This window comes from Mesoplodon bidens, assembly GCF_964165515.1.
Source record: "Mesoplodon bidens genome assembly, chromosome: 2".
In the NCBI taxonomy this organism is placed as follows: Eukaryota; Metazoa; Chordata; class Mammalia; order Artiodactyla; family Ziphiidae; genus Mesoplodon; species Mesoplodon bidens.
The window spans coordinates 47,541,125-47,552,931 of NC_138177.1; the positions used below are offsets into that span (position 1 = coordinate 47,541,125).

General features: G+C 45.4%; 1 protein-coding gene across 1 annotated transcript; it reads left to right on the top strand.

The window, feature by feature from the left end:
- Positions 1–217: 217 nt before the first annotated feature.
- On the top strand, positions 218–10,744 carry LAX1 (lymphocyte transmembrane adaptor 1). Its single transcript, XM_081218185.1, has 6 exons — positions 218–460; positions 799–998; positions 3,541–3,650; positions 4,064–4,174; positions 4,849–4,934; positions 6,735–10,744. The coding sequence occupies exons 2-6, from the start codon at positions 910–912 to the stop codon at positions 7,476–7,478; spliced, it is 1,140 nt and encodes a 379-aa protein (XP_081074311.1). The 5' UTR covers positions 218–460; positions 799–909; the 3' UTR covers positions 7,479–10,744.
- The last annotated feature ends 1,063 nt before the right edge of the window (positions 10,745–11,807 follow it).

Here is an 11,807-nt window from a genome sequence, read left to right on the forward strand (position 1 = left end):
ATCTGGAGGCTTATAAAATTCTCAGTGTCTCAGAAACCTAGGGCGAACAATCACAAATCCCCCACCACCTTGCCCCATCTTGAATCACGCTCCCCCCAGAACACAGCGCGCCGGCCAGCCCAGGGAACGGCGTGCAGACATGATTGCTTCTATCTTATTAAGAGCTGAGCAGCCTTTCCTGGGCCCCATGCTTCATTAGCACGTTGGTGGTGTTGCTTCCTGTCGCTGACTCTCTGTTTCCATTCTGGCAAAGTGTTTGCTCTCTTCTCTCTGCTTTGGGGGTTGGGGGAAGATGAGCTTCTCACGGAGCCTGTCTCTGCCTTCTTGGCAGTTTCCCCATCAGTGCCCCTCACATCCCCCCCACAAGGCAGAGACGCTGGCTTCCCCCTGAGCCTCGCTGCGGAGCACCACACCCAGACGAGCTCGCCCCTCCTGCAGTCGGCATCGCAGCTACATCAAGGTAGAACCAAACCTGTTGTTTCATATTTTGGGTCGTCAGCCTGACATTTAAGGGATACAGGCAAGGTAGAGAGTTGATTGGGGGGTAGAAAGTTCTAGAAAGATAGACGGGAAGCTTTAGAAAGAAAGAAATAAAAACCAATAGACTTTATTTGTGAGGGACTTTGGTAAATAAAGATTTAAGAAGATGAATTTTGAGAGTAAAAAGTTGTATGTTAGGGAATGTTCGGAAGACATGGAGACCAGGAGGAGTTCTGTCATTCTTATCTACTAAAAAAAAGTGACTATACCACACAGGATTATCTGTAAAACACAAACCAATTCTGCCTTTTCTCCTAGGAGTCAGCAATTTAGGAAGAGTCAGGGAAAGTGGCAGACAGGCTGGCAAGCAGATGACGATTAAGAGAAGGCTTAGAAGGAGGAGCTGAAGCCAGAGACAGTCCTGGGATAATGGATGTCACCATACCGACCCGCTCAGAAATCAGAGGGAGGACCTCACAGCCCAGCACTCTGCAGGAAACCCTCGGCAGCCCAGACACGTAAGTGGCCCGGGTGGTGAGCTCTCCCCTCCCCTGATTTAGACAGAGGGCCCTGGTCTACCCTGGGAGGCTTCTACCCCAGCAGCATTGCCACCCCTCACCAGGGTGGTCCCCTGAGACCAATAAACTCCGGGCTCAGAGAAGTTTACTCAGAACTGCTTGGAGGAAAGAAATGGGTATTGAGGAGAAAAAGGAGTTGATAGGGGGAGACGAAATATGATAACACAGCATTTCCTTAGAGCTAGCTGCCTGGCCTGGTTGGATTTCTCACGCTCAGAGGCCCTGATTGCTGTCCTCAATCATTCCTGTCTCAGGTCCCACCAATCACTCCTCAAAGAAACAAAAACTAGTTCCCACTCTGATGGAAACAGAAAGCCCACTTTTTTCATGTGTTTTGGGGCCCTAAAAACTTGCCATGAATAAAAATGGAATCATAGATATGATAAAGATATATCCTTAGAACATAAAACCCCACAGAACTAATCATAGATGTAAATTTTACAGCTAAAAGCTTCAATATTATATTAAATAAAAAATCCATCAGTCATTGAAACTTTGACAGTGGGAGGTATAAAGTTCAGTGCTATCATAACAGCACAGCTCAAAATAATAAATTTCAAATCACTGTAGTTTGGGGAGGTAAATATCATTACCATGACAAACAAATACATGCCATTTGCAGGTGGACAGAGGCATTGATGGGGAATGAATTCGTAAAATGTCAGAACCCTGCAACTCTTCCGGCAAAAATATCCTATTTCTATATTCATTCATTTGTTTGATAATTTACTCATTCATTAATTTAACAAATATTCATCCGGCCCCTACTGAACACCAGGCACTGTTCCAGGCACCAGGTGAACCAGACAGACAAGTTCATGACCTCCTGGAGCTTACAGTCAAGTGGGAGAGTCAGATAGAAACAGATGAACAAATGCATGGATAACATAATGTCAGTCAGTCATAAGTGCTCTGAGGAAAAACCAGGACAGAGTAAGGGGATTGAGAGTACGAGGGAGGGTGTGGCCAGGGAGGACCTGTCTGAGGAGGTGACATTTCAGAAGAGACCTGAATGAAATGAGGGACTGAGCTATGGGAGAGGGAGCAGCAGGTCTGAGAGACCAGACTGCTTTACCAGGAACAGCACGGAGTCCTGGCGGTCAAGGTCAGAGGGAAAGTGGTAGGAAAGGAGGTCAGAGGCAGGCAGAGGCTAGAACAGAAGAGGCCATGAAGTCCTCACTGGGTAGGGACTACGGATGTTATCCCAAGTGTGATAGGAAGTCATGGGGGGTTGCAAGCAGAGGAGGGACGTGATCTGATGTACCGTTTAGAGGATCACTCTGGCCCGTGTGTGAAGGTAGTGTGTTGGGGCCAAGAGTGAAAGCAAGGAGACCCATTAGAGAGGTTCTTGCAAAGGTCCACTTGGAATGCACGGTGGTTCGGACCAGGGTGGTGGTAATGGAGGAGCAAGAGGTGACTGGTTTGGATAGATGCCCAGGGATGAGCAGACAGAATCTGCTGGTTAACTAGAAGTGGGGTGTGAAAGAAAGAAAACATTCAAGGATGGCTCCAACGTTTTTGGCCGAGTCATTAGATGATGGGAAACACCAGAGGGGCAGGTTTGTGGGGGGGAAAACAGGAGTTCTGTTTCAGACATTTTTGGTTTGAAATGTCTATTAGGCAACCTTGTGGAAATGTCCAATACAGAGTTGGGTAAACAAGCCTAGAACTCAGGAGGACAAAAATCTTCCCTGATAGATGACCTGGTTTCTAGTAATTGGGGGAGCAGGTCTGCTAGTGAGTCCTTCTGTAACGTCAATCGGCTGCTTCTTATAGGCAAAGCAGAGCAGTAACTCCGTGCCTGCCTGGGAACTGCAAGTAACCCAGAACTTGCTCCGTGCATTTGCATTGGTTAAATTCTGCAGAACAACAGAGTGTTGCTTGGAGACCAGCTCCACAAGTTGGTGCTACAGGGGTTATTCAAGTGCAGGCAACCTGGACTCTTGTCCCAGAGCTGTTCCCTAATTGTAAGTTGGGTAATCTTCTCCTTCGAGCAAGACAGAAAGCCCAGGAGCAGGGAATGGGGGAAGCGGGAGCAGGTGGACTTGACATTACAAGTTTGGAAGACAGTGTGAAGCCATAGAAAGAACAGTCTTTGGGCCCAAACAGACCTAGACTCACGTTCCATCATGCTCTTTCCTACCTATGTGATCTTTGACATGTTACTCTACCTTTCTGAGTCTAATTCTCGGATTCCTTGGTCACAAAGAGAAATGGGATTGTTGTACAGATTAAATAAGGTTCACATGCAAAACACTGGCATCCAGTAGGCATTCAAATGGGATAGGTCCCTTCTCCCATGTCCTATTTCCCTCTCTCCAAGGGAAGGTGACCCTCTCTTCCACCACCCAGCCCACCCCACCTCAGCTTTCCTTCACCGGGCTCTCATTCCAAATCCTCGAGCCCTACCTCCTAAAGGAAGCATCTTCTCCAGCTTCCCACCCTCCTATGGCTGGGTCATGGCATTTGGTTTTCCTCGCAGAGCTAAAGACCACAGCAGCAGCATCTTTTCTGGGTTTGCGGGACTCCTTGCCATCCTCGTGGTTGTCACAGTTTTCTGCATCCTGTGGAACTGGAGCAAATGGAAGAAGCGTGAGTCCCTTGTTTGTCCCAAGTTGAGACACACTAGGATCAATCAACTAGCCTGGTATTTAAAGCCCAGTTTACCCTCCAGAGATAAACTGTTGGCTTGGGTAGTCCTCTGTTCTTACCTGACACACAGGTCATTGTCTCCCTTGGGATCCTAAGCTGTGGCTCCATAAGGCTCAGTGCTGAGTGGAGCTCCATTTTGAAAGTCATTGCCCTGGTATCCCTGTGCCCTGCTTCTGTCCACTGAGTCCCCTATGCTTCTAGCTCAAAGGGAATTGGTCAAGTCTGAAAACGTATTTTTCATGATACATGGTGAGGGTGGGCAATATTTTCTGGGACCATCTCATCCCCAAGAGGCCCCGCATTCTGTGCAGCTGGGCCCAGCCATGACCTCCGTGTCTCTCATTGCCTTGCAGGGCGAGTTCCTTACTTCCAAGTTACCGTCATGCCCTTGCTGACTCTGCCTCGACCCAGACAAGGAGCCAAAAATATTTATGACCTCTTGCCCCGAAGACAAGAAGAGCTGGGTAGGTTTTTCTTTCTAATCCATGGAGTCCAGACCTACAGAACTTCTACCCCCGGAATGTACCTCTCACCTGGAAGCAACTTTCTCTAAAGTTGCAGACCTTTCTGCCCTTCAGGGAGCATGAGAGAGAATGGGATAGATAGACTGCAAGATGCGACTCCAGTGGGGGCTTGGAGAGCTCGAAGAAGGGAGTGGGAAGTCATCTGGGTTGGGGGTTTTGTTTGTTTCTTTTTCCAATTTCATTGATAAAAAATTGACATACATCACCGTATAAGTTTATGGAGTACAGCATGATGGTTTGATTACATAGACAGCAGCTTTGATTTTTCTTGACGTAAGTTAGCAGGCGACAGCTGGGTATGTCTAGCATTGGGAAAGACATACAGAAGGAGAAAATAGCCTCCAGCCTCAAGGGAGGGAGGGTTCGCCCCAGGAGCCTCCTTCCCAGCCTCCTCAATTCCTGTGCTAGTATCCTTTTGTCCTCAGCTAGCTGAGGAGGGTTCTGGGTCTCTTAGCACATCATCCCTGTAGCTCTGACCCTCTCCCCACAGAACGTCAGGCCCCGAACCCCAGACATCACACAAACCCACTTCACCCAAGATGCAGGAATTGTACAGGCTGAAGCACTCGGAGGACTGGCTGACTATGTTCAGGGTTTGTTCTCTGTCCTTTCAGGAAGACATCCGTCAAGAAGTATTCGTATTTTCAGTACCGAGAGCCTCCTCTCCAGAAATTCTGACAGCCCTCCCTCTGAGCATGTGGTAAGAGTCAAGTGAAATGACAACCCGTTTGGGAGAAATGATATGTCTCTGGCAGAAGAGCTGAAGTGCAAGAGTTCTAGGTCTTGGCTCTTGTTTCACTGCAAACAGCATGTCCTTTGGAACACACACACCCCTGCCCCCCACCCCCGAGGCCCTATTAATAAATTGGGAAGACTAGCCTCAGGACTTCCCTACCACCCAAGGCAAAAAATTTAGAAAGAGAGGAGCAAGCACTTGGGATTTTAGGAAAGGCAGCAGGGCACATGTATTCAAGGACATGATGTTAGAACTGAAATGTGTTTTCCAAATGAGTGTTGTCCCCTTCAAAGTAATCACCTTGGGAGGGTACCTAAATATTCCAACAGTGCTGTTGGTGCTCAAAATACTCTTAAAGTCCTACTTTGGCAATTACTTCTGAGCCTATGTCAAATTGTTTCAATCCTCCTCCATAGCAGAAATACTCATAAGTTCACTCAGCACTGTAACTGGCGTAGAAAGCACTGAGCACGTCGGGGATACCTTTGAGGTTACCAGGGGACTATTACAATTAATAACAATAATCCCTTGTGTCTTGTAGTCTGGCTCTGAAGGCAGCTCCCCAGGAGGAGTCACACCAGGGACAGTAGAGGGACTATTTTGAAGATCAGGGTGCTTATTTCCAAAGATAAGTTCTCATTAGCTTGTTAAAAGAATCAATTCCTTTGGTTTTGTGACCATCCTTGGGTAAGTACAGCCATGCTGCAGCTGCTGCTAATTCGGTTGTTACCCAGCCTTTCTTCACTCAGGGGCTTAGGTTGATTACCATGCGGCCACTCCATGTTGCCACCTTTGCTTCCTCTTCCTCTTGCATGTCCCATCCTTGGGCTCTGCTCCTGCTTCTAAGACTTCCTGGGGCAGTAAGTCTAAGTGGCTGATAAAAGGAAGAGCAGAGGAAACTCCATTGCTAAAGCTACTTGTAGGACTCAGGTGGGCCCTGAGGGAATTTTGCATCTAGAGTTTAGATTTCAAACTGGCTTAAGCCCACAAACATGTTTGGATTGTACTCTGTAGTGTTTGAAGGAGATTTTGAACCAGTTGGCAACATTTAAAAACCTAAAAGCTTTCACATTAAAGTCCAGATGTCCAGCTTTTCTTGAAAATCAGAAGTTCTGGAAACAACAGACTAGCATCTCTAATTGGCCATAATCAGCTGATCTGCGTGTCAGCTGCCCCTATACTAATACAACAACAAGCATTTTTTAGTGTTTTCTTTGTGCCAGGAGCTATTCTAAACGCTTTACGGTCAGTAATCCATTTACTCCTCACAAAACCCTCATGGTGTAGATATTATTATGATTATACCCATTTTATAAGTTAGGAAACTAAGGCACAGTGAGATTAGGTAACTTGCCCAAACTCAGCACAGAGTGGTGAGGCCTGGGACTTGCACCCTCAGTCTGAGCCTAAGCCTCTACCTTTAACCACTATGCCGCACCTCAGTGTGCTCTGGGGTGTGACAGGCTCTCTCCAATTCATAATACTTCCCCCACTCCCCATTGAAACCCCACAGTGTGGCCAAAAAACAGTTGCAATTTATTGTCAAATTTACACTGCTGCTTTCCTTAAACTCAGCCTACTTCACTTATTCCTACCTAGCATCTGAAGCCTTGAGGTTTGAGATCCCTGATTCAGACCTTTTCTCCAAAGTGAAGAACTGAGAGGAAGAACCATTAGTTGTAGTAGTACTGGTCAGGGAAGAAGAAAGGTTTTGTCCATGTTTCTACTTCTATCTTGTCACTGGCTTTCTCTTCTTACTCATAGCCCTCCCAAGCAGGTGATGCCCTCCATGTGCACAGAGCCCATACTCATGCCATGAGGTATGCAGTGGGCATCTATGACAATACCATGGGGCCTCAGATGTGTGGAAACCTCACTCCCTCAGTGCACTATGTCAACGTCAGAGCTTCAGGAGATTGCCCAAGCACTTCTTCAGAGGATTCAAGAGATTATGTCAATATCCCCACAGCAAAGGAGATTGCTGAGACTTTAGCTTCTACCAACAGCCCTCCTGGGAACCTCTTCATCCTCCCAAGTACCAAGGTGCTGGAGTTGACTGAAGAAATAGATGAGGGCTGTGGGAACGCCAGTGACTGCACCAGTTTGGGGTCTCCAGGAACTGAGAGCAGTTATCCACTCAACGATGGGGAAGGGTCTTCTCAGACCTCAAATGATTATGTCAACATGGCAGTGTTGGATCTTGAGACCATCCAAGGGAAGCAGCCCTGGGGAACTTTTCAGTGCTGCAGAGATTATGAAAATGTACCACCAGATCCCAGTGGAAACCAGCAGCAGGAGGAGAAGGAAGCGACATCCTCAAACACAGACCATGTAGAGGGCAGGACAGATGGTCCAGAGACCCACATCCAACCTGTCATGCAGTCAGGGAGTTTCCTGGCCTTAAAGGATTATGTGGCCTATCAGTCATCTGCACAGAGTGAGAACAGTCAGATGAAACATGGAGAAGAGATGTCAAATGAAGACTCTCATGACTACAAGAATGTGTGAGCTGCTGAGGTAGGAGGTAGGGACTTTGATCAGGGACCTGACACATGGCTCCTTCCTGATGAATTAAGACCCAGCCACCCAGCTGGAAAGCCACATGGAGTGGTCTATCCTGCCGGATCCATAGCCATTACAGGGTCTAGTGAAGACCCTTGACCACCCTTGTATTTCAGTGGATTCATTTGGTTACGCTAAAAAGAAGCTGAAATGAGTAGAGAGCTAAGAGGCTCACAAAAGCAGGGGTTTGAGAAAGTCAGAAAGAAATTCTTCTCAGGCAGGGTGCTGTTATCTCTCATACCAACTTAAGAATGCAGAAACTGCCTTATAAGTCTGTGAGGAGGTTAAAAACGGAAGAGTGCTTTAGTACACAGTGGAAACATGAAGTAGTCTAAAATCATTACCTTCACTAATACCAGCAGGCTGCAAAACAGGAATACAGATTATTTGGTAATCAAGGCAGAGGCCAAAAGGAACAAGGAAGTTGGGTTGGGGTGGGGGGACAGTTTCCGCTCTAAAATGAGTGTGCACAACCAAACGCTGGAGAAAACGCAGAACAATAGGAATTCTCGCTCATTGCTGAAGGGATTGCAAGGCATAACATTCACTCTGGAAAACTGTTTGGCAGTTTCTTATAAACATAAACCTATTATACAACCCAGTCATTCCACTATTAGGTATTTGTCCAAGTGTGAAATTTGTATTCACAAAAAAACCCATACATGACTGTTTATAGCAGCTTTATTCATAATTGCCAAAACCTAAAATAACCCAAATGTCTTTCAACAGGTGAATGGATAAACAAGTGTCCTATATCCACACAATGAGTTTATCCACACTCAACAGTAAAATGGAATGAAGTAGGTTCATGCAACAACATGGACAAATATTAAACGTATTTTGCTAAGTGATAGAAGCTAGAGCTAAAAATCTACATATTGTATGGTTTCATTTATTTATTTGACATTCTGAAAAAGGCAAAACTATAGGGGTGGAAAACAGATCAGTGGTTGGCAGGTTTGGGGAGAGGGAAGCGGTTTACAACAAAGGAGCTGTACAAGGGAATTTTTAGGATAATTGTTCTGTATTGTACTATGGTGATGGATACATGACTGTATTCATTTGTCAAAACACACACACAAAAACCTGTATAGCACAAAAGGTGACTTTTATTATATGCAAAATTTTCAAAAATTCACCAGGCTGTCAGGGGAACCCACAATGAAATGCAGATTGTAAAAAATGAATCTAACTGCTTCACAAATGTATGACATAATCTCACTGAAGGGAGTGGGGGAAAAAGTGAGCTGGCCTAAGTAACTTTGGGAAACAATGTTTTGCTTGAAACTGTAAGATAAAGACACAAAGAACTGAAAACAAACACTGCAGCCTAGTTGGTAAATTTGTAGGGCATACTTGAATTGAACAAATAAGTAAATATATTGCAGGTAGGGAGAGGCAGGTTTCTTGCTGTCAGAGAAAGAAGTGACAAATAAGCAAGTAGAAAAGGAAATATAGACGTGTATATACATAGGCTAGTATACATATATACTTCCTAACTCGGTCCACTGGAGGGTCTAGCAGCAATCATGGTCCACTAGCAGTGAATTCACTTAGCTCTCAGACCTTGGTTTCTAAACTTGGTAGACACCACCTTAACCATGTGATCAAGGTCAACTCACCAGTAATAAGTTATACTGCTATATGATCAAGGAGAAGGGTACTTCACCACCGTGGTATTCTTCTCCAAAATCCACAACCCCAGTCTTATCATGAGAAACATCAGAAAACTCAAATTGAATGACGTTCTACAAATACCCGACTGTAACTCTTAAAAGTGTTAAAGTCATGAAAGACAAGAGAAGACTGGAGAAACTGTCAGACTGGCGGAGACTAAGAAGACATGATGACTAAAATATAACATGATGCCTTGGATTGGATCATAGTACAGGAAAAGGGCATTAGTGGAAAAAACGGTGAAATGAAAAACAAGAAAGTCCATATTTTAGTTAATAGTATTGTATCAATGTTAATTTCTTAGTTTTGATAAATGTACCATGGTTATATAATTAACATTAGGGGAAGCTGGGTGAAGGGTATACAGGAACTCTCTGTACTATCTTTGCAACTCTTCTGTAAGTTATGTGAAAACAAAAAATAATTTTAAAACATGGGCAAAGATGGAAGTGAAGACATCTAGGCTCATTCCACTTAAATAAATGTGCCTTTGTTCCTTTTTCTGCAAAATGGACATAATATAAAGCATATGCTACTGTAATTGTTCTGGATATTTGTCTGTTTTCTGCATTGTTCTGTTAATATACGTACTCAGTCTCTCCTATCAAACTGAAATCACTTTGCCTTTAGGAAAATATAATTAAATCCTTTGTATTCACCCTAGTCCTTGGCACGAGGCTCAAGATAAAGTCAGGTTATCTATGTGACAGTTGATGATGTGGTTCCAGTGCATGTCTTTATAAAATGTTGAGTGAGGTTTTTCTGTGGTTCAGGAATGGAGACTAAGGCTTAAAGCTAAGTATCAAAGGTGTAAAAACATCCCACATTCTGAGTTCAGAGCACCACCAGCTGTTAGGGTCCTGCCAACACCACTCAAGGCTTACTGAGAGTAGGAAAATTAGTCCTACCATGTACTGCTCTCCACCACGTCGCATCCCTGCTCCACAGGAGAGGACTGAGATGTGATTGTGGTTAGCCTTTGAGGACATGCTGGTCAGGAAGAGAGTTTCTTTCCTCCTTCACTGCCCCCATCCCCAGGGATGCTAACCATCTCTTCTGCAGAGTACCTGATGCCCCAGTAAAAGGAGAAAGAGCAGTGTGTTGCCAGAACTGAGAGAAAGGGCTGTGGAGCAGATGGCCACCCACCGTTGGCCATGGCAACAATAAAAGTGTCACCAGAGGAAGGCAACTGGACCTGGGTCATTTTGTTGGCACCACCTCAACAGGGTGCCAAGGCAAGAGGCCTCTAGGATAAATCTGTGAGGTATAGACCATCTGAGGTGGCTTCACAAACACTTGGGTGGGTGCTATAGACTGAACATTTATGTGCCCCAAAATTCATATGTTGAAACCTAATCCCCATTGTGAGAGTAGTAGAAGGTGGGGCCTTTGGAAGTGATTAGGTCATGACAGTTGATCTCTCGCGAATGGGATTAGTGCCCTTGTAAAAGAGGCCCAAGGGAGGTCCCTCACCCCTTCTGCCCTGTGAGGACACAGCAAGAAGATGGCTGCCTATGAAGCAGGTGTCAGGCTCTCACCAGACACCAAACCTGTGAGTACTTTGATCTTGGACTTCCCAGCCTCCAGAACTGTGAGAAATAAATGTTTGCTGTTTAAGTCACCCAGTCTATGGTATTGTTGTCCTAGCAGCCCAAGCAGACCAAGATGGTGGGATAAAGACAGATTTTTACAGGAGCTAGCTCTCTCATACCTGGTGGCTATATTTTGGGTAGATTTCTTCATTGCTCTCAGATTCACTCTACATGTGACCAGCATTTAAATTCCTGCCACACAGAGGGCACCACATCAGTCTGATATTGATGGCCAGTAAAGGTTGGCCTGGGAAGCAACAATAAGCACAGAGGGAGGATGGCAACCTCACTCAGTCAAGTAAGGAGAGATTTGTATCAGATGTGAGATGAAGATTCAGACAGAACTGAAAAACACTGGCATGTAAGGATTCTCATAACCAAGAGACAGTTATGTAGTCGAACCCAAGTCCATGTGCCCGACATACAGTGAGGCCAAACAAACTGAAACGTCGGCATTGGAGCAGAAAAAGGTTTATCGCAAGGACTATGCACGGAGAATGGGTGGTTCATGCTCGGAAGACCTGAACTCCCCAATGGTTTTCAGGGAAGAGTGTTTTTTGTTTTGTTTTGTTTTGTTTTGGCTGCACCGCTTGCCTTACAGAATCTTAGTTCCCCAACCAGGGACTGAACCTAGGCCACAGCAGTGAAAGCACTGAGTCCTAACCACTGGACCGCCAGGGAATTCCCAAGGAAGAGTTTTTAAAGGCAATATTTAGGGTGAGGGCTGCAGGGTGTACAACTTTCTTTGGACTAGTTGGTGGTGAGGTAAACAGGGTGGTGTTCCAGGAATCTCAATCATCCACCTTCTGGTTCTCACCAGTCTGGTGTCTCAGCATGTATTTACCATCCTCCAACCAGATGGGGGGGGGGGGGTCTTAGTTCCTGCAGAACAACTCGAAAACATGTATCAGATTGTTATGTGTATTCCCTGAGGCAGAACTAGGACTCTGTTCTATCACTGAATTATTGTTTCTTGACTCCTTTTCCTGTGTTTCTGCATTCTTTA